The following is a 23,498-nucleotide window of genomic DNA, read 5'->3' as shown; positions in this document are numbered from 1 at the left end:
TACTTATCTGCACAAAATAAATGTCTTTCCTTTGAAGCCTGGAGTAACTCAGATCCTTCTCTGCTCTCTACTGGAGAATGAAAAGTGCTTGAGAAAAAGAAGCAAAATCTACCACAGTGACACACTATCATATTCTGTTGGAGGAGTCTCAGTATTTCTTGACAGAATGAGTCAGCTGATGCTAGAATCACAGTGCATTAGCCTCTCTTAGACACCATAAGATGATGTCTCACTCATCTTATACTCCCTGTTGATTGGAGAATTTTTAGACAAATTTGAACAGGCTAAGGTGATAGTCCTGGAATTGCAGCAGTTCTTTGGGCTGTCTCCATACAGTGTCTTATCTGAAGTTGGCAGTGACTCTGTAATAGTTACTCCCTAAAAGTTAAAGTACTTTTTCAGCTTTGCCTCTCACCTTTTACTTTGATTTTCTGCAGAAAACTTTGGACTCTTCAGTTTACTGTTGTTAGGTGGAGTGAGTTGAAGATACTAAGCAACCAAGGATTATGAGTTTAGGAATGTTTTCAGAATAACTATAAAATATTAAATTTACGTTATCCTCAATATGTTGGAGGTCAGTTTGCCCTCAAAACATAATGTCTGACAATTGTGCTTTCTTAGTGTGGGTTAGAAAAAGAATATAGTAGACTTAGGAAAACATCATAATTTAAGAAGTGACACATTTCAACAAAGACATAAAACTGTAGGCAGTACAGAAAAGAAGCAAAACCTTAGGAAACCATTACTTCATTAGGACAAATATTTTATGTCTTTTAAAAGGCTCCTTATTAAAAAGGGTGAGCTCTAGGATATTCATGCTTGCGTGAAATCGTAAATCTGTCATTTGAGAACAAGAAGTGCTTCTTTCTGTGGATAAATTGATTTTTATTACAGCTTCATCAAATTCTTTGAAAACAGTTAGTCTGAGGGTATTGCTAAGAATTGGCTCACAGTTATTTTAATATACTCTCATCTTACAAATATAATGGTCAAACCAGTTAGGAAAGTCAACCACATACAGTAAGTATACAGTCTGTGAGGCATTAAAAAGAAGCTGAACTAGGACTCACTTGTTTACTATCAGCAAGGGGTTCTTGAGGAACCCCTTGCAAAAATATCTATTTTCTACATTGTTTAGTTTCTCTGCCCTTTCTTAGTATGTATTCCTTTGCCCTCAAATGCCTGGAGTAATATATATCCAACTTACATTGCCTGCCTTCCCATGAACCAGCAGTCAGGGGATACCAGCTGGCCAAGAAAGGGCTCAGATTTTAACCTGCCTGCAGATACATACATGGTTTATTTTCCCCAGGAATAGGAGGGAGCTGGTAGAGATCTGTACCCCACTGGGAAACCAAAGCTTTTCCATCTGGCAGAGGGGAAGCGTGACAATTCCTGCTTAACTCAGGAAAACTGCGAAGTCGTATTCCCTATTATTCTTTCTGTATTTAAGCAGAGAATTTTTGTGATTGTGCATGAGGGAGAAAGATACAGGGAAGGAGTGGAGAAAGGTTACACTTTCATCACATTTTCTGAGTCTCTCAATTCATTTAGACTTATCTGTGTCTTTTAGATTGCAAGCTCTTAGGTGCCATGACTGTTTTTATGTGTGTCTTTAACTGGGGTACAACAGATAACTGGTTACAAATTGCTGGAGGTTCCCAAGGAGACAATTTTTTATTTTCAAGTGAATGCTCAGACAATAAAACTTTTTGCAAAAAAAATTTAGTTTCATGGAAATTTCTCATGAATAAAACTTAGGGAAAAACAGTTCAAAATTATCTAAATATAAAGTTCCTACATTTTCTAAACAAAATATGTATATCTCTGTTCCAAATCCCTTTAATTTTTAAGGCACAGTAAGCTTACAATGAAACCTTATATTTTGGTTTATAAAATCCTAAGATAAACCAAATTTAAAAAAAAAAAAAACCAAAAATAAAAACCCTTGCTCCAAAATATTTTGCTATTGCTATTGCTTTATTGTGAGGTTTTGAACAGATCCAGCAAAATAATTTTACAGGCAGCCTTGCTAAAAAATTACTGATTTCCCCTTTGTATTAAATTTTGGGGAGGTGGGAAAATCATCAGAATAATTGATTTATTTTATTTTTTATTTTAATTTAGTCTTGAGGAAAAATAGAACTTGCTTTGCATAAATCATTTTACTGTTAAAATATTCAAGATGGATTATAATCACTGGTTCTATTAGTTTCAAATTATTTTATGTACCTTGAGTTTCTTTGTAAAAAAGTGGTCATTTAAGGACAGCAGATTTGCTACGCAAACTACTTGACTATTTCTGCTTCATCTGTGTTGGACTATATAAGCCACCTATCCATTTTCACTTATATCTGTTTGGGACAAAAATCTTCCTTTTACAGAAAATTATTTCTGGCACAGAGAGGAGAGTTGAGAAAAGTTGGAAGGATAAACATAAAGTATATACTTTTAAAGGTGAAAGAGGATAATGCAGAAAGTAATAGTGAAAGAGACCAACACAAGCCTTTGAAATCAGTCCTTAATTTTCACTCTAATGAGGTATTCTTGGTTGTTTTTCGGCTGCCTGATAGATTGAGGGACAGAAAAAAGGAACATGATGACACAGTGGCTGATGGAAGACTAGAGGCAAGTATAGAAAATTTTGGATAACATTGGTTAGCTAAATAAGAGAAAGTTACAATTATCAGTAAGAAAATTATTTCTTTATTGATTTGGAAATAAGGATAAAGACCATAGCAGCATAAATTATATTCATATAACAAGGTCACCTCTTTGGAACCAGAGTCATGGAACCAGCATAATGCAGAGATCCAAATGTACCATTTGTAGAGTATATATGTGCTGCTTGCAGTTTTAGGAGTGGCAGTGATTGATTAATTCCAGGAACAAGTAAGCATGCCTGCTGTTGAATTGCCAACACTGTTACAAGTCAGCGTCTCTGTGTTGCTTGAACATCTCCAGTCCCAGTACTGCCTTTGTTAGATACAAGACAGCTTTTCAGAACTGCCTGAAGCTCCTCAGAATGTAGCTTGGCTCTCTGCTAGCCTTTTGGAGAGAGGCTAATTTATATTTATTTGTAAACTTGTAAAATTCTAAAATTAAAAAAAAAAAAAAAGTGTCCATGATTTACTTGTAGTCCAGATTAAGAGCATCTTTACTGCTTATTTCTAGATCAAATCTATCTGAATATACTCTTTTTTGGCATGGATCTACAAAGTGAATACCTAAAGGGGAAGTGCTTTGTTTTTTTTACCATTCATGTAATTTTCAAAGTTAAGTGTTTCCATTCTCATCCTTTGAGGCTCTCAGTCAGGTTTTAATTTTCACAGCATGAAGATGTGATGAGTACATGAACAGTTATTCAGATTTGCTAGTCATAGTCTGAGATTAATTACAGAACACAGGTTTGTAATAATGACTTTGCCAAAATCCATCAAACATTGATCCTTTTCCGTATCAGCAAATATGCAAATGGAAAGGATTATGGAGAGCTTGAACTGAAGAATACTTGGAACCTGTTGCATTTCATCCACCTCAATGGATAGGCAAAATGTTGTAATTATGAGTTCACCCTTTATTTACTGTATACACAGTTGGTGACAGTGGTTTTTATAACTCTAAAAATTACACTTAATAAATATGAGAAAGAGACAGATTTTCTTGATTACATAAATCTAAATATTTATTCAAGATTTCATGAGAAGTTTGTCTTAATTTAAACAGAGCCAGGGCTGCTGAATGGGTGCCATTTTTTTGATGTGGACACGAAAAAAGTTTTAGTAATATCCACACTCATTTAACCAGTAAATGTTTTCTACTAAGTCTTTGCTTCAGCATGATTTGCCTACTGCAATCAAAATGAAACTGAAGTCGGCTTTTCATAGATCATATTTAAGGGTTTTAGCCTTCATTGCATGAAGGATCGCTGGCTTTAATTAAAAAAATCAGAAGAGGCATGTAAATATTGCTGCTATAGTTCAGAGTAATGCAGTATTACTTGTATTTTCCCTTTTGGTATTGATGCATGTAGAAGTTGGAGACACTAACACATTGTGGATATTGCTGCTGAGAAGGGGAAAGGAAAAAGACAGGCTTGAAACACAGCCTGCAAGATGGCACAAAGCCAGTGCACTGAAAAATGGCAAAAGTCACATTTAACAGCTGGACACAGAAATATTTCTCTTTAATTTGGAAGGAGAAAATTTTCTTCACAGCAGGGCACTCTCAAAAGAGTACAACATCAAAGAGGGTGGGTCTCCCCAGTCAAACATCATCTGGCTCCAGTGATGGAGCAAAATGAATGAACTGTCAGGACTTTTTTCAGTGTGTATGTTTTTGCCAAGTGAAAAGTAAAAGGTTTAGTGGCTTGTTCTGATCACAGACCAAATCCTGATAATGGAAAGCTGATTCCCTAAAGCCTTCCTCTGATCAGCTGACAGGCAATGTCTAAAGAAGACCCCATATTGATTGATGGTCCACTTTGTATTGATGGCCCCTGCCACCCTTAGAGATGTGAGATATGCCAAATGCTTGACGGCTCTGGAGGGCTACTGTGATTGTGTCTCAAGCAATGTTCTAATCTAATGTTATAATCATCACAGAAACAAACACACTTTTAAAGAAACTTATCATGATATTTACTAACACCAGAACTGCACTTGGGAATGAAAAAAAACCCTTTTTTGCATTCTCCACTATGATGTCCATTAGCAACATCAGCACTACTCCTTACTGCTCCTTTCGTTTGCTTCTTGACTCTGACTTCAGCCCCAAAGAGGAAGCAAACCAGCCATTCCTGTGCTATTTTTCTGACAATCCTGTAATTCTAACAAATTTGAAGGAATAATAGACTCTAGGAATTTTTTTATATGAAAACATGGCAACACAGTTTGTACAGCCATTACTCATTTGTTTTATGAGGAATCTCAGGCACAGTTTATCATATACTTTATTACTTGACCTTTTAGGCATCATCTGGGGAACTTGACATTCCAGACATTCCAAAATATTCCAAACTAAAAATATCACTGTGCCTCATTATTTAAAACTCACAAAGGAATTAAGTATGTTTTCTAAGGTATGCAATTTTTACTGAAATTCCTCATTTATAGTAAGCCTTAATGAGAAGTTTAAAAAAGGATTGAAGGAATTATCTGTGGAGTCTGTATTGTAGTAGTAAATGGGTGCTCTGCTGTGATAGATGTTCTACACATACACTGTAAACAAAATCCCTATCCATATTTACTTACAAACTCAGAGTGAAGATAAGCAAATGGTGCAGAAAAAATGTTATCAAAATCCCTGTTTTCTACAGCTGCAGGATCAAGACTTTAAGTACTTGCTGTAAGCCATGTGACAAACCATTTTCTGTGCGGGAGCTAAACCCAGGCATCTGCAGAGCAATTCAAGTGCCCGAATGGAGGTGTTTAGTGGAATTTGAAATCCTGGAAAGTATCTAAGACATACAGACAGGGCTGACAAGTAATGCCCAGAACTTAAGGATAACTGCTTGTCTTCTGGAGCAGTCACTGGAGCTTTAGTGGAATACTTGAACCCACCAGAAACACTAGTTTATACACCTGAACTTAACTTTACACACTTAACCTGAACTTAAGTTTACACATCTGAATATAACCATATGGTATTTCCCTAGTCCAGGAACAAACCCTTATCAGTGATCACAACCATTACATTAGGCAGCAATACATATTTAGAACAAAGTAATGCTTTTGACATTTATTGAAGAGGAGGCTACTTGTGGACAGGCTTTCTTTTCAGAGAGTATTTTCACATGTAGTGCATTTCTGCATTAGGGTTGGGAATTTTTTTATATAAGGTTGGATGAGACTATTTGAGTCACATAGTGCAACCTCCCTGTTCATGCTCACTAGAGCATGCTATTCAGGATTGTGTGCAGACAGCTTTTGAATATCTCCTTAGAAGGAGGTCTGAAACCTCTTGGTTCTCATTGCTTTAATGGTTAGTCACCCTCATGGTAAAATTTTTCTTCCTATTCAAGTAGAACTTCCTGTACATCAGTTTCTGACCATTGCCTCTTGTCTTTTTGCTTGGCACCACCAAGAGGAGTGACTCCATCCTCTTGACATCCTCTCTGCAGATCCCTTAGAATCTCAAGCAGTTCTGTGCTCGAGAAGAGAAATACCTTTATAATCTAGTTCTTAGAATGTTTAAAGGAACATGGCGTTGGAGCTTTAAAAAATCCTAAAGGTAAAGAAAATAATGAGAAGTCCCATGTGCTGCTAACTGAAACCAAAGTCAATTACAGAATGATAATTGTACCAAATGTTCTATGCACTGTATTTCAGGATGTCTATAAAATATCCCTAAGCACTGAGTTTGGGATTTGTACATTTAAGATCTGCTACCTTTCTAGAATTACTGATTCATGCACAAAACTACAAACACATGGTTTGGAACAGTGTTTTGAAAAAGTGCTTTACAGAAATTATAGGAATGAGGGAAGAAAAGCTGTGCTGTTCTTGGGCCATCAGCTTCCTCTTACGAGCAAGGTAAACATTGAATTTGAAGAACAGACCCTTCATACTTTTGTTCCTTCTTATATGTAAGAATCAGGGCAAATTAGAATGGTATCCATTTATGAGTTTCTTTTGGTCTAGAGTGATTTCTCTGAGGATGACTCTGAGTCACCCCAGGAGTGTATACATGCTCACTTTTTTCAGCTGCATTGTCTAGCTTAATGCTGAGTGATTAAATCTGCCAAAATCGTTCTGGGGTATTTGGTTGTGTAAAGAAATGAAAAAAATATGAAACAAACACCTCTTAATTTCACTTTTCAATGTCTAGTGGTTTTGAGAACCTCCAAGAAAATGGCCTAATCTCTATCATTACCTTGCAAAGGAAACAGTGCTCTGTTTTCAGAGGCACTGGGAGCAAGAAAGAATCACTGTAATGGTATTGATTCTCTGGCTCCCAATATAATTTTAGGAGCTTTATTACTGAGTAAGTTCATTGATTCTTTCCAGCTGAATGAGGTGGTTTTTTTTGGTGTGTTTTTTTTTTTTTTTTTTTTTTTTTTTTTTTTTTTACTTGTATCTTCTTCCCTGTTATTTTTACTAGGATTTGCATTTACCAATCAACGGGAGTGAGAGTCTTCTTTCTGGGTTATTTCAGCTTTGATAATTTGCCTCTCTATTCTTAAACATTTTTTCATTTTTAGTCTGGTTTCTTTCACAGTTTTTCTGAAGAGCGACTATAGAACCTAGATTGGTAACACTTTTCATCTTCCATGTCCCACATAGAAAAAACTGGAGAAAACTGCTTCAGTTGCCTCCACATGGTCTTCTGCTACCAGGGCTGCACAGGAAGATAGGGTAGTAAGCAGGGTGGAAATAACAATGTTAAACAAAAATGTCTCCATTGCAGAATGACTCATGGTTGGAGCACCACAGCTTTTTTTTGTCCTGTCACTGGACTTGTCAGGAGGGTGCAAAACCACATTCAGGAAAGGCCCTATGATGTCAGTGGGTACTGCAAGAGCACTGGTACTTTACAGATCTGTTTACATGTCTACAAGTTTCCAGCTTCAGGAGTGGAGTTTTTTTCTGCTCTGTGTCTTCCTCTCATTGCCCTGGTGTTGAGTAACACTGTTGCATTACATGAAATTCTTTCCTATTCCAGGACCTCCACAGGCTAATGTCAAAACAAACCACAGAAACTTGACTTAAAAAAAAGTAATTTTATGAAGTCCACATAATCAGCAGGGCATTGCATTCATGACACTTTCTGGAATAAGGCCCCAATCCTCCAACTGCTTACACAGATGCTTGATTTCACACACGAGTAGTCCCATTGAGATCAGTGGAACTACAACATGTGCAGGAGTGTTTGCTGGACTGAGGTCTAAGTGACAGATGAAGCCTTTCACCTAGCACAGACAGTTCAAGCCAATGTTTATAGTTTCATATGCCATAATCCTTTGAGAAACGTTAAAACTAAATAGCTTTTAATATTATTTGGCAAGTATTCTCTTTTATAAAATTTGCTAGATGATGCCTGCTACATTAAAGAGAAAAACATTGAATAGATATTATAAGATGTATGCTCCATATCAGATATGGTTAATTTTAGAAAATTGCTTTGCATTGTGTGAACAGTCAAAGAAGACCATTGGCTGTCAGGATATATATCTGTGCTTTTTCACAGAGGAATTGCATCCAGTTGGACAAAAATTTTCCTTTAACTTTAACCGGTGAGGCCGCCTGATATTTCCTCCTTGCTCATTTATGTCAGATTTCTATTCTGTCAATTGCTTTGGAAAACTTGATGCTAATTCTAAGTATAAACAAATTGCATGTAATACAAATACTCCAACAAAGAAAAATCATTCTTTGAATGGACTGTTGCATTTTCTACATGGCAAGGAGATACCATCAATTATTATTATAAAAATAGAAGCACTTTAAAGCAAGTAACTAGTTATTGACATGGATTTATTTCATATAAAGACCATAGTAACTGGCTTTCATTTTCTATGTAATAATAAAATGAAGTATTCTTATCTCCTCCTAAGACAACAAGCTTGAATGTTATCTGAAACATATTTATATTTTTGATTCTGCTGTCTGCCCGTAAGTAATCTGAAGACATACTTTAACAGGTAAAGCAAATCAATTAGTCTTTTCAAGAAACAGTGGAATATATGAGAAGTATTTATAACTAATGTCTTTCTGAAATAATGACCATGCAGTTGAATAGGGAACCTGTCCAAACATTTCCACTTATAGCAGAATGAGGTTGATGACATGTATACTACTATTGTTGCATACCAATTTTACATGTATAGTTGATTATTACACATACAAAAATATTTATTAGGCATCAAAACTGGATTTATCAGAATGTGATGAATATTGTCTTTATTTGGGTGGTTCAGCCTGTTCGCTCTAGAGGTAATCTAAATGATAGCACGTAATTTACAAAATATTTCAATGTTTGAGATGTGGTTTTTGCAAAGGATGTGATTATATAATATTACTATTGTCATAAGTCAACAGTTTTTCTTTTTATTAAACTGTGTTTGGGGAGTTTTCGATGCATTTTAGTTTATCTCTGAGTTGTATTGTATTTCATTTTTCCTCTATAGAGTGGGATTAAAGAGTTCTTAGAAAGCTTGCTGAATACTCTTACTTGGTCAAGTTAGTGAAAGAAATGAGAAAGAAGTTATGGTTATATGCATGACTGTTTCATTCAGTGTGTAACAAGGAGAAGACATATTTAGAAGGGCCCTCCTGTCCTAAAACAGATGCCCAGCTCCTAATATTAAGGCATTATAAGTCTAAAAGCATTCGTTCTTTGAACACTTGTTGCTATCAATATGAACCCAGCTGTATTTTGATTTTCAGCCTAAACTATGCTCCTTAAATGTAATATTTTCAATGAATTGTTAGTAGCTTCTCTCTTTCAGTTCATGCAGCATCTTCTGAATGTATCCAACTTTCTAGATAATGAGGTCCTTTGGTAGTGTGCTGATTTCAAAGCCAGCTGCTAGGCACCAGTACACTACACAAAATCCAACCTAAATGAGTAAGTTATCAAGTCATGCATACAATCCAGTTTGCTTTCAGTTTGACGTGATTAGAAGCTCTAACAAATAAATAATGTGTACGTGTCATAATAAACTCTGGAGTTCATTGGTATTTTGCTTAACAATGACTGCCTTAAGCAAGTCAAATCACTAAATTTTACTGTTCGCTTATCTGAGTTTCAGGACTTTTCAGGAAAGAGACAGCTATTTCTTCAGCTTTATGGAAGCGGTAACCATCCTTGTAATTTGTTCTGTTGGCTGTAGAGCTGTCTTCTACCAGTAATGCCACTTAACACTCTTCCCCCATCTAAGAAAGCATACATGTATTCAATTTACTTACAGTACTAGTTTACTGCAGATGATGAGTAAAATACTGCAAAATGAATTTAAAAAAAAGTTAAATGAAGACACGGCAGTTTCCTTCAAAAGAAGATGATGTTGATGACAGGATTGAGTGTTTATGGGTAAGAACAAAGAGAAAGGCCAATATAGCTGATATTCTGGTGGAAGTCTGTTTTAGACCATCCAGCCAAGATGGTTGGTGAAATATTCTGTAAGCAGCTGGGAGAAGTCTCATGATTGTCATGCCTAGTTCTCTCAGGAGACTTCAATTTAGCCAATGTTTGCTGGAAATGGAACACTGCAGAGGGGAAAAAATCCAGGATGATTGTGGAGTGTGTGGAAGATAATTTCCAGACAGAGATGGTAAGGGAGTCAGCTACGGAATGTGCCATGCTGGACCTGTTGCTTGTGAACAGAGAAGGACTTACAGGTTATGTGGTGGTCATTGGCTGTCATGGGCACAATGATCACAAAATGATTGAGTTTTCAAATCTCAGAGATGTAAGGAGGAAGATCAGCAGAACTGCCATCTTGGACTTCCAGAGGGCAGACTTTGGCCTGTTTAGGGAACTGGCTGACAGAATCTCTTGGGAGGGGCAGTCTAGAATGGCAAGGAGTCCAGGAAGGTTTGATGTGCCTTAAAAAGGAAATTTTAAAGGAACAGGAGCAGGCTGTCCACATACGCTAAAAGATTAATTGGTAAGAATCCTCTGCAGAGGGATCTGGGCAGGCTGGATTAACAGGCTGAGGCCAAGTCTGTGAGGTCAAACAATGGCAAGTCCAGGTCCTGCACTTTGGTCACATCAACCCTACATGATGGGGGCAGAGAGACTGGAAAGATGTCTTGGTGGTAAAGGACCTGGTGGTGCTGATTGACAGCAGCTGAACATGAGCCAGTTGTGCCTGGGTGGCCAAGAAGACCAATGGCATCCTGGTTTGTATCTGCAGTGAGCAGGGCAGGGATTGTCCCCCTGTACTTGGCACAGGTGATGCCAGACAAGTCCTGTCTCCAGTTTAGGGCCCCTCAGTACAAAAACGACATTGAGGTGCTCAGCACGTCCAGAGAAGGGCAATGGAGCTAGGGAAGGGTCTGGAGCACAAGTCCTGTGAGGAACAGTTGAGGGAGCTGGGGATGTTTAGTCTGGAGGAAAAGAGGATTGGGAGGACCTTACTGCTCTGTATAACTGCCTGAAAGAGGTTCTAGGAGTGTGTGAGTTGTTGTCATCTCCCAGGAAACAAGAAATAGGAAAAGAGTAAACAGCCTCCAATTGTGCCAGAGGAGGTTTAACTTAGATGTTAGGGAAAAGTTATTCATCAAGAGGGTGGTCAAGCACTGGAACAGGCTGTTTAGGGAAGTGATATAGTCACCTTCCCTGGAGGTGTTTTAAAGAAGTGTAGCTGTGGCACTTAGGGACTTAATGTAGGGACTTCAGCCCTGCTTGGCTTGGCAGTGCTGGGTTAAGGGTTGGATTCAATGATTTTAAAAGTCTTTTTAACCTAAGCAATTCTATGGTTCTGTAATTGCACACCTTTTACAGACTGTCAGCTTAATAGCCAGGCTTATAACCATTATCCTATTTGGCATTGTTTTCAACTTCTGTTTAGGTTAGACACCTTTAGAAGATGTATTGTTTTTACATCAAAAGCAGGGTCTCACAATAGTGAGATTTGCTTAATATACAGCTTATTGAGTTCTGATGTCCCAGTTAGCAAAGAAGAAACTTCCAGTGTAACTGTGGCTTGTAGGTTCATACACTGTTACAGAAAGAATATAACTTTTATGGATGCTACCACATCTAACGTGTCTGGTTACAACTTTTTTACCATATTACCAGTAGTTTTGGATACATTTTTGCTATCTTCACATTGAAGGCAAGAGTAAATCTTCTTTGAGAGGAAAAAACTCATAGTAAGTGATTTGAAAATTCTATGATTTTATGCATATGATATCAATGAGAATAGCAGTGAACAGCAAAATACAAGAGTCTATAATGGTTAGAATTAACTCTTGCATATTTTGTGGTTTTCTTCACATCTCTTTTGATGTCTTGCAACATAAACCAAATATTCTAATAGCTACTTTTACAATATAAATGTATTTGCACATAAACATTCTATTTTCAGAATCATTCCATCCCCTGACTGCCTGAAGTGAAAATGAGCAGCCAAATAATTATCTGTTAATACCTTTCTTGCCTCATTAAATGGGAAAATAAAATGCAGGAAGAGTATCTAAAGACATAATAGCAGACCATGGAAAGAGAATAAGGGAAGGCAACAGATAGGGAGGAAAGAACTTCAAAAAACTATTTTTGTTCTTGCTGTTGCTTCTGTTAAATTCCTTTTAATTGCTTCATAGCTTGGCTTTCTCTGCAGGTGTGCTGCTGCATTTGATCTTCTTTAATCTAATATTTTGTGGCATCTATACCAGAAACTGGAGCAACAGTTTTAGCACTAGCATTAGATTTGCCCAAATGATCCACGTGAGCAATACTGACTATATCAGTACTGACGTAATTGAAGGTTCTCAGAAGTCTCTTTAGCACTCCACCTTGTCTTTTAATACTCCTTAAATCTTAGATGGTTCATGTTTATATTACTTCTTTTATTTATGTTATGGCTGTTCAGAGATTTTAGAACATCACTTATATGGCATGCAGTGTGCTTTAGAAGTTATGTTATTACTGCCATTGTGTGTTGCTCTTACAATTGTCACTAAAGTAACAGTATCTATGCCCTTCAAATAATTATTCTCAACCAATCAAGCCATTAGAAGAGAAATCTGACCTCTATTTATGTCTCAATTATTTAATAAAGTAGTATTTGCAAGGAAGGGAACAGAAAATACTGTTTGTATTCTGATGACTATGCTTTGGACTTACTTTCCTGGAAAATGAAGCAGTTTCTGTTGTATTCTGAAGTCAAAGGATGAAATTCATGGAGGAGAAGTATGTATCACATTCTGAGTCTCTTGATCTGCAACATACCAGTAAAATATCTGTAAACAGACAAGAACCTATTAAGAAGATAATTAACTATAAGACAACTGCTAAGGGGGACCATAATGCATGTCAGATGAGGTGTGTACAGACCTCTTTTATCAGATTCCAGTCTGTTCCACAAATCTGGTTCATTCCATCACAAAACAAACAAACAAACAAACAAAAAAAACGCAACAAAAACCAAACCCTTAAAACTCAGCAAAACCAACAGTTATCAAGGTCCAGTTTGAAGCTTAGGTAACACTTTCAAGTGCAATCAAAGTAGAAAAATGAAATAATTAATTGCGTTTTCACTACTTAGATCAGTGACTGATGTGAGATACAGAAAAAATAAATGCAGTGTCTGAAGGGACTTGGAGAAATGGTATTCTATTTTGCCGTGAGGCTATTGCAATGTGTGAAAAATTATGCCAGTGTAGATGGATATAGTGATCAAGTGAGGTAGTCAAAGGCTTACAGTAACATCAGTTTATCACAGGTTTCTGCAGTATTTTCTGTAATAAACAGCATGGCTGTTTAAGGATGTGTGCATGTGTAATAGAGATGTGGGTAAATATGTATATCCATTGTTTAATGTAGTGCCTGTGTTCACAGCTTGTGCTATAGCTGTGTTTTTCCTCTGTTATGGCAGGTTATGCTTTGCACCCTCATGAGGGTTTCTTCAGGCAATTATATCTTCACTGGTTTCCTGATCTATATAACTGCAAAATGAATAAGAACTCCTGTATGATGGTGACATGAAAAATAATAAACATATCTGAGTTTTGTTTTTTTTCCCCAGATTTTAACCTGTATTATGCAATTTGACAAATAGATTCAACACAGCATTGTTATTTACTTCTAAGCCTGGGGCTTCTGCTTCTTTACAGATGGGTTTACAATTCTGGAAGAATAGGGCGAAGAATGCTGTTGGATAGATTATGACTATGCAGCAATGTCAGTAATATCCTCCTAGGAAAGGAGGGCATAGTGTCACTTGATGCATCAGAACTTGCAGAATAAAGTATTTGAAAATACTTAGTCTTACAGCACAGTCCTTCCAATTCCAGACCAAGGCCCAGGAAAGACTCAGTCCTATGTTTTCATGACAGATTTTAATTTTCATATCAGTTAATGACTGTCTCTTCATACAAAGTTCTGGGTAGGACCCTATGTGCCAAGACATGAGTATCACTATTGATTATGGCAGACCTCGTTGTCTTTCCTGTTTCATATCATCTGGGGATTAGGAAGTTATCAGCTCTTTATTTATGGGAATTGTTTTTGCCTCATGTTAAGACACATATTGTTATGTGAATAAGCAGCATGTAAATGGATAGATAATAAAGACTGCTGAGAATGTTTGCATAGATATTGGCAAAATGGTTATAGCCAAGTACTGTTAGTCATTAATTTTTCCTTCCTTTTTATAGGCTGATGTCCTGTAGAACTTTTCCAATTTCTTCACAGAATTTTATAGTTTAGCATATTTTGCTCACATATTCAACATACATTAAGATACTTGCATAAGAATAGGTCCTTGCTGATAATCAGCATGTCACCATTTATAAAAAATCAACTTAATCCCTAGGACTGGAGTATTTGTTTACTTCTGAGGGCTCCTGATTTCTCTGACTTTATTCCATTTAGTGCATGTTGGAGTAGCATTTTGCTTATCCAACACAGGAGTATTTGGCCAGATTCCACCTGGTCCTTGTCACTGAAACTCAGGAAAAAAGGTTAAGGATCACCATAGACACTTGATTTCTATGTCTCTCATGCTCTTGTAATGGACATATTCCTCCTTAATTACTCACAGTCCCTCTTGGCCAAAAGCAAAAGCAAGGCTGGTTCCTGAATTTGAGACGATCCTTTGGTGGAGGAAAAAACTAGATTTTGATTCCTGTGTATAGTTTTGGAAACTGTAGGAAACTGTCAACTGTAGGAAACCCTCTTTTAAAAAATAGTAAGTATTGAATATAGTCACATAATTTCTGAGATTATTCTCTTGATATTGAAATAGATATTCAAGATTCTTAATCTGTATATACTAGAAATATTCAAGTCAATGTACTAAATGTACTTCCTCTTTAGTTAGCAGAATTAATACTTTCAAGAAAACATCAATTTAGGCTCATACAATTGCAAAAGGAAGACCGTTTTGGGTATGGACACTAAAGCAAATGGTGTTCATAGATGGGCAAAAGGCATGAAAATGAGATTTACTTCAGATAGGCACCTAATTGTTCAGATGCATTTGTGAGGTTTGCCAAATTGTATAACAAGTAAAAACCTTGTGAGATCACATACTTTTACTAGGATTAGATTTACCTAGATAACATTTTTAAGCAGTAAGGGGGCAGGTATACATGATACATTTATCTATTTATTTCAGAATCTCCAGAGCAACACTGTTCTTGACTTCAGAGGGAGCATCAACTTCTGAAAAGAAACATATTACCATCTTTTTTAAAATCACCATAACTGGCTCTCAGGTCCTTAGCAGGAATGTCATGTTTAGGAAAACAACGATTCCCTCAGGACTGGTTTCTCATTCAGTACTTAAAAAAAATTGTATGTCTCAAGGGAGCTCCTAAAGGCATCATCAACTCCGCTTTTCCTTCTAGTCTCATTTGTTTTGCTATTATGAATCCTACAACTCCCTAACATATCATGTAAGGCTGCTGAAGTATATACTCTTGCTGCAACTGAGATGTGAAGGAAGGGATCCTTGTTTAGGGATTGCTACTGCCCCTTGCTCAAATGTCCCAGCCATTTTATTGCACACTCTACATCCAGATTTTCTTGTTTATCTGGCAGTTCATTATTTAAGGCCAGCTTGTCAAAATAGGTTAAATATTCTTTGGGAAACAAGGTCACATCTTTGAGACCACAAATATTTTTAATATGAAAGATTGGCTTGATAAGAGCAACAAGATAAACTTGCAGCCCCTAAAATACTTTTCTGCTTTTTCATGTATATTTCTAAGAGTGTCAGTACACAGATGACAAACTTCATGGCAATAAAGTCCTGGAAAAGCCACAGAGAGACACCAGCAAAGTAGAGAAAATGATTGCTGATGATTTGTTCTAACTACTTGACCTTGTGACATCTCCCTCAGATATATGACCAAGATGGGACACTGCAGCACTTTATCGATGGTGGAGAACCCAGTAAGTCAAGCTGGATGAGGTACATCCGATGTGCCAGGCACTGTGGGGAGCAGAACTTAACGGTGGTTCAGTACAGGTAAAGTGATTTTTGATTCACCCAGTGACACAGAATGAGAATATTTTATCAGACTGTGACCATCAGGAGTACTGCTGCCTTTGATTGCAAAGACAGTATCAGAGCTTTGGATGCTGTGCTCACGTGGGGCAGCACACACGGGGTGAAGCTCCAGGGAGTGAGGGCAGCCCTGTGTCACTTGTGTGACCACCCCGCCACACTGAGCTCTCTGCTCTTTTTCAAACAGTCTCATCCGAGGCAAGCCAACACAAGCAGTTCTCCACCCTTAGTAGAGATGCGTATGATAGGGGAAGGGGAAAAGTGGCACCCAGAGGCATCCTGAGGGTCAGTAACGAGCTGTGTGTACACCTCGAGCTTTTTTGTTGAGTGCACCTGCTAGCCAAGATTGCTAGAGCTTGTCCCTCTTATGCTGCTGGCTAGAGAAAGTCAAAATGTGAAGAAAAATGTAAAGAAATTATGGTACATTTTACTTTATACTTGCAAATAGGTCCAGAAAACCCAGACAACACATTACATAAATACATGATCTCAGCTATTAACAAACCTTTTGCCTTAGAATCAGAAGCAACAGCTTGGCCTTATTAAATGTGGTAGGAAGCACATCAAAGAATGCCCCAGGCTTGCCAGTTGCAGTAAGCAGTGATTTTTGCTGGTTGCTTTAGAGAGCAGAGTTTCTTTTATTTAGGAAAAATCTTAAACTTATTTAAACTACCTTTAAGATAAAAAAAATAAAACATACAAAAGCAAGCTAAAATTAAATATATAAAGTTTGATTATCTCATAGGCATCCAATTTAACAATGGTAAACTTGTTCAATTGCATTTTCGACTTTTTTATTCTCTGGCCAGTTGACTAAACAATGCTGCAGTTTAAAAAGTAACAATCCTATTTATATATTACAAATCTTTTATTATATATGTAAGTATCTGCTATCTATAGCTAAAATACCATAGGATTTTAAAGAACACACTGGATAATGAGTAAAGATTGTTGTGATGAAAGAGTATTTTTGTAGGTGTCTTGTGGATATTTCTCTATGTGGTGATGTGTGCGTGCACATATATATAAAAATAGGAAAAAAAAATGCGTACATATATATATATATGTCAAAACTAAATGAAAAGTGAACATGAGAAAGTCATTACACATCTGTCAATATTAAGTGGATTTTACAACTCTCCTTTCATGATGGGGTTTTTACTTAGAGTTCCCTCTGTTGATCTGTTTTCGATTACTTCAGATCTTTATAAAATGGACTACAAAAACACAATTTAAAAAACTGGCATCCATCACCAGTGACTGCATCCAAGTGTAAGAAAATAGAAAAGTTGGACACTGAAAAACCAACCTAATTTTTATTGTACATGGACGTCCTCCTCACAGAAAGTCAGCTGGTTTAAATTCATTCTGTTATGATTTGTAATATCTAAATGGAATTTTCTTCAAAGTGCTCTTGATTGATTGACCCTTAGCTGAACGTTTTGTTTTTATTTTGAGGCTGACAATAATGTTTGTTGGCATGTGTTCTGCTTCAACTGCGTTGGGACGCCATGAAGCTATCTTTATGAGTCATCCAACCACAATACTAAATACATGTCAGCAAAGGAAATATTATCCGAAAAGGGAAAAATCCCTTTGATGTACTTCAGCATGCAGAGATTTCTGCGAGTTTTGGAAGCTCTGCACACTTGTAAGGGACGGTGTACACTTACACTTTTTTTTTTCCTGCCTACTCCAAGCTCCACAGACCACCCATTGCTCAAAAACAGTTCTGCTCTTTCAGCGGCAAAGTGTGTCATTTGGTTTTAGCACATTCATTTGCTGGGCTGCTGTGTTTATGTTAAGGGAAGCCAAACTGAGAGATGAAATGTTACAAGGGTGAAGTACAAAGTAGGCTCAATTTTTCTCAAGTTAAGAGATGCTGGTAATTTATAGTCAGGCTCCGATTTTCATTTTTATGTAACAGTGGAAAGAATTAACTAAATGTAAAGTTCTGGGAAGAAAGAGAGAGAGCAGAAGAGGAGGAGAAGGAGGAGGAGGGAAGATGAAGGGGAGACACAAAGGGGAGAGTTTTTGTCAGATATTCATAGAAGGCTAAGAAAACTGTTCTGCTTAGCTAGCAGTGCCCTCCTGAGACAGGGTGGCAGTAAGAGAGGAAAATAACAAGATAAATGAAAGTTTTGCAGCTGCTAGTAAAATATTGAGAATCTGCACTTTTTTATTGATCTTTATGATCCTGTTGCCAAGAGCCACTTTGCGGTGACAAAATATGTTGACAAGTGCATATCTCACTGCCATGAAAAATGTGGTAGAGGATTCTCCTTATGTCTGCAGTGTTATACAAGGAACAAATTGCATTGCTACAGCCAATTCTTTATAGAAAGTCTAAATTTAAGGCCTACCAAACCTAAACACTTTTATCTTGAACTTCAGAATAATGTTTGTAGCAATTCTTCACTCAGAAAACTGGTTGAGGCCTAACTTTTTTTTTGGTCTATAGACGTTTTTCTGCCTTACATAAGCGGTTATAAAAAATGTTCATTTCTTGGTACTTTGACTATATCACTTTGGTATGTAATCCTTCAGCAAGAGTGGACTGTTCTTCTTGTATGTATTGAATTTCTATCCATCTCAGAGGAGTATGTTTTACCATTCCATGTGAAGCATAAGGCAAAAGCCACTGCAACCTGATAACATTTGTCTTTTATCTTGTGCCTAATTCTAATCTAACATAGTTTTTGCTGCCATGTAAGTGTCTTAACTGCAGAAGTATCACTCTGAAGCTATTTACATCAGTGCAAAATCAGGATAAGGCTCTTGTTTTTATGCTAAAGACAAGGATTTTTCCCTTTTCCCTCCCCTCTGTTCCCACTTCAGTGGTCTAGAAATATGCAGTCTTCTCTCACAGGAACGATGAGATACACACTTATAGTAACACTGATTTATACATACTAAATCATTGGCACTGTCCTCAGGTTCCATGTAGCAGAAGATTTTAGCGCTGCGTGATCCGACTAATCCCAATTTTTTTATTTCCCTTAAGTCAAAGCCTGTTTTTCTCAACAACCCATGATCTCTCTTTTGATGGTATATTACTGCCATTAAAGGTCATTTTACACTGTCTCAAAGATGTTGCTAAATGTATTTATTAATTTAGTTTCTATTCACAAAAGAAATGTTGTCTACCCTAAAATATGTTATTTTATTTTAGATGACATGCAAAGCTGTTTAAATGGCTGTACTTGCTGATCTGTGTACACCACTCAGATGGCTATGCTGTGTAAGCAAAAAGTGCCATTCTAAAATCCCCCTGAAACAGGCATTGCAGGAAAATACCTGTATTTTTATAGTATCTTAGTCCTTCTGAAACTGTAGCGTTAATATATGCTAGATACAACTTGTCTGTAATGTTGTTAACCTGTGCTACAGGAACAAAGTCCTTCTCTAATGACAGATTTGTTTTTCAAACAATCAGTAGGTTATTCATTTAGTTATCTGCAGAAATGCTTTCAAAACAATGAATTTCACTCTAATACCATGTACTATAAGATGAGAATGCTCTATTCTTAAATTATGCCATGTTTTCTTTTTTCTTGATTAGGTCAAATATATTCTACCGGGCTTGTATAGATATCCCCAGGGGCACTGAGCTGTTAGTGTGGTACAATGACAGCTACACATCTTTCTTTGGAATCCCTCTCCAGTGCATTGCACAAGATGAAAATTGTAAGTTCTATCTTGCATGTCTACCTATGTAAGCCATAATTCCTCTTTCATGCCTAATCAGATACATCACAGAGTATTTGAGAGGGGCCTCTGTCCCTGGAACTTCAGCACCTGTCTGGATGGAGCTTTGAGCAATCTGTTGCCCATGGCAGGGGAGTTAGAACTAGATGGTCTTTAATTCCCCTTTCACCTAAAACCATTCTATGATTCTCTGATTTAATGGCATTTAATGAAAGTTGCAGTATATTTAAAGTGAGGTGCTACACTTACACTGTGCAAAATTATGGTTAGAATCACTGCTCTGTTTAAGTGATTAATTTATCTATTGCAAAAATGTTTGTTTGGTTCTCCCCATTGTTACTAGACCTATCACAAAACACTGTCTTGCCAAAACAGTAATGCACTACAAGCCCAGAGGGCCTCTGTCGGTGATTCTTTTTTTTATTACCTCTGAGCAAGTTGAGAAAAGCTTTGGCTGATTAAAGAGGTTAGATCCTTGTGATTAAAAATAAAAACCTACTTTTAAAAATACCAACTGAATGTAAGCACCCTGAAACAACAATAAATCTCTATTCCATCCTGACCATCCCCATTTTCATCCATTCTTTTACCTGTTCTCAACATTTTATTTCTAGTTTGCTAGGGAACCTCACAAAACTAAGCATGAATAGTTACTTATAATACAGACACAATCTAGTGCTGGATACCTTGGCCTGTAATAGAAATGAGTGATCCAGGCACATCCTTCCAAGCAGTTTTACTGCTTGTGTGTGAGACTTGATTAGAGCTTGCATCCATTTTGGCAACTATATGTATCTATGTAGTGGAAGAAAACAATAATGGACCTGTTGACTTTGGTCTAAAGTAACTCTGTGACTGCCCACACTTAGAAAATTATGTATAAGGTGTATGTTTTTGGTCCTGTACTTGGACACCTAGTACACAGCATGAACTGCTAGAAGGAACAAGTGTCTTGTAGCAACTTAAATACTGAATCCTGCAGCAATTAAACAGCAAGATAGCAGGGATTAAGCTGTCAAAACTAAACATCCTTTCCCATCTTGAGTTTTCAAGTCTGTTGAGCTTGAGAAAAGTTTAAAAGAAATTTAGTTACTGGCAGAAATATTTGCTGATGAAAGCTATGCTCTGCAGTGTACATTATAGAAATATTATTTTTTCTTTCAGAAACTGAAGACTACAAAAATTTTATTTGAAAAGAAAAGCATTATGGCTAATATCTATAAATATTGTCTCTTGCTATTTCTCTGTGAGACAAACCAGAGTTTCATCCATAGAGACACTGTCATGAGTAGATGAAATTAATCTCTGACCATGGAGCCAGCTGCAGACTGGTATAGGACTTCAGTCCCACTTAAACTGCCAGAATACTCTTTCTGCTTATCTTCTGCACAGGGGTATTGTCAGGAGCACAAGTTCTGCCTATATTCCTTAGGTATTTAATAGCCTGATCTCCTTGCTTCTGTGGACTTTTATGAGCACAATATAAAGAAAAGAAAAGAAAAAGCTGATCTCCTTCTTCTGAGCATATTGAGCCAAAATGATAGTATACAAATTGCTCCTGGTACTGAAGAGACTTAGAAGATATATTCTGTGTCTGGAAAGTCATGACAGACAGCTCCATGGATGTAAACCTATTTAGAAATGAGATTCTCAGATACCACAACAAAGAATAGATTAGGAAGGACCTCAACTGACATAAATTAAGTATCTTGTAATAATATAATACTGGAATAGTTATGATTGATCAGAGATATTAGAACATAACTCCAAAGCAACTGGCATGATTTAAAATATTACCAAATATTAAGTTGTGGTTGTTTTTTTTTTTTTTTGGTTTTTTTTTTTTTTTGTTTTTTTTTTTTTTTTAACATTACATAATCTTGGCTGATTCCAGCTTACAACTGAAATTTAATTTTCATGTTTGCTCTTAGAAATCTATCATCATGACTTACCAATACAGAGTAGTAGCTTCTAATCATCAGTTTAATACATGTTACGTATCTGTTTGTAGATATAAATGGTTTGTGACAGTAACTAAATTTTATAAATACATATATATACGTATAAATACTTATATATATATAGCATATTTAATTTAAAAATTTCCATTAAAATATTAGGTCATGAGCCTGAGTGTGCCAAAATTAGAAAGCATTAGAAGTTACTCAGTCCAGGTGGCTTAAATTATGCTTATTTTTGCATTGTGGTGCAAGCTTTTGTCAGCTGACTATTTTTCCACAGGACCCTTGCCTCATTCACTGTATGATCTACATGGTTCTCAAGGTGCAAGGCAGCTGCTCAATTTCTTCTACTTACTTGACCTCCTGCCTTTCTTATCACAAAACATTCAAATTCTGCTAAATCACTTCTTTGTGAATAGCATATTGCATTTGTCGCTGAAATATCTGAATGCCTCATAAGTCACAGTTAATTGATGATCATAAGACTAGAAACAATTTTCAGGGGACTTTAAAACATTTTTATGCCTGTTTTGTAGGTGGGAAAGTGATGCATGAAGATCTCTCTGCCTGTACTTTGCAATGTTTCATGGTGACCTACCTGCTATTAACCTCAGGCATAAGATACATGATGAAGTCCCTGGCTTCTTACTGCATTGGCAGTGTGACTATCTATAGTATCATAGTATAATAGTATAATATCCTTAGAGGCCACCCTTTCATAGGATAAGGGAACTATTGCTGCAATAGGTACTTAAGCTCTGTTGTAGCTCAAGGAGCATCCCCGCAGGGATTTTTTTCTCCATGCTCTCAAAATTCATGCTTGTCTGTGATATAGCAGTCAGACATGCTGACTGCAACATGCAGAGTCAGGGTATCACAAGTGGTGCAGCTTTTTCTTTCAGATGACAATTCCATAGTGCAATAAAAGTATATCACAGTCAGGCTTCTCTGGGTCCTTTCAGTCTCAGACACTCCCTTGCATGAATTTTCATTTCAGTGTCACAGAATCAGCACCATTCATTCAGATCACTGTCTCATTCAAGCCCTTCTTTTCTTTTTTTTTTCCTTTTTTTTTTTGTTTGTTCATTGTTAAAATAAAATTGTTTCATTGTAGTGTCAAGAAAATGGTTGTTGATTTTTTTTTTGGTGTTTCCCAAAATTGTATTAGTTTTAAGAAGGCATAAAAAGGATCTTATTTACTTTTCTTGTTTTCTCCCAGTGAATGTCCCTTCGACTGTAATGGAGGCCATGTCCAGACAAGACACCCTACAGCCATTTAATAAAAGTAGCAAACTATCCCCTGCCACTCCACAGCGGTCCGTAGTATTTCCACAGACTCCGTGTAGCAGAAATTTTTCTCTCCTGGATAAGTCTGGGTCCATCGAGTCAGGATTTAACCAGATCAGTGTCAAAAACCAACGAGTTCTTGCAAGCCCAACTTCAACAAGCCAACTAAATTCTGAGTTCAGTGACTGGCATCTTTGGAAATGTGGGCAATGCTTTAAGACTTTCACCCAGCGGATCCTCTTACAGATGCATGTGTGTACGCAGAACCCCGACAGGTAAAGCCTAGGCTCTCTTTATTTCTGTATCTACTGATAGCCAGATCCACTGCTTTCTTCTTTTATCAAGCTGTTATCATTTTCCAA

General features: G+C 36.8%; 1 protein-coding gene across 1 annotated transcript in view; it reads left to right on the top strand.

Moving 5' to 3' along the window:
- PRDM6 (PR/SET domain 6) overlaps positions 1–23,498 on the top strand; it is a 73,870-nt gene that overhangs the window by 32,541 nt on the left and 17,831 nt on the right. The window contains exons 3-5 of the mRNA XM_054003861.1: positions 16,014–16,141; positions 19,743–19,867; positions 23,069–23,411. Of these exons, the coding sequence (XP_053859836.1) occupies positions 16,014–16,141; positions 19,743–19,867; positions 23,069–23,411 (596 nt within the window). The remainder of the gene's footprint in view (positions 1–16,013; positions 16,142–19,742; positions 19,868–23,068; positions 23,412–23,498) is intronic.

This window comes from Vidua macroura, chromosome Z (genome assembly GCF_024509145.1).
Source record: "Vidua macroura isolate BioBank_ID:100142 chromosome Z, ASM2450914v1, whole genome shotgun sequence".
In the NCBI taxonomy this organism is placed as follows: Eukaryota; Metazoa; Chordata; class Aves; order Passeriformes; family Viduidae; genus Vidua; species Vidua macroura.
Note: the sequence above shows the minus strand (reverse complement) of the source record. Positions and strands in the feature narration are given on the sequence as shown.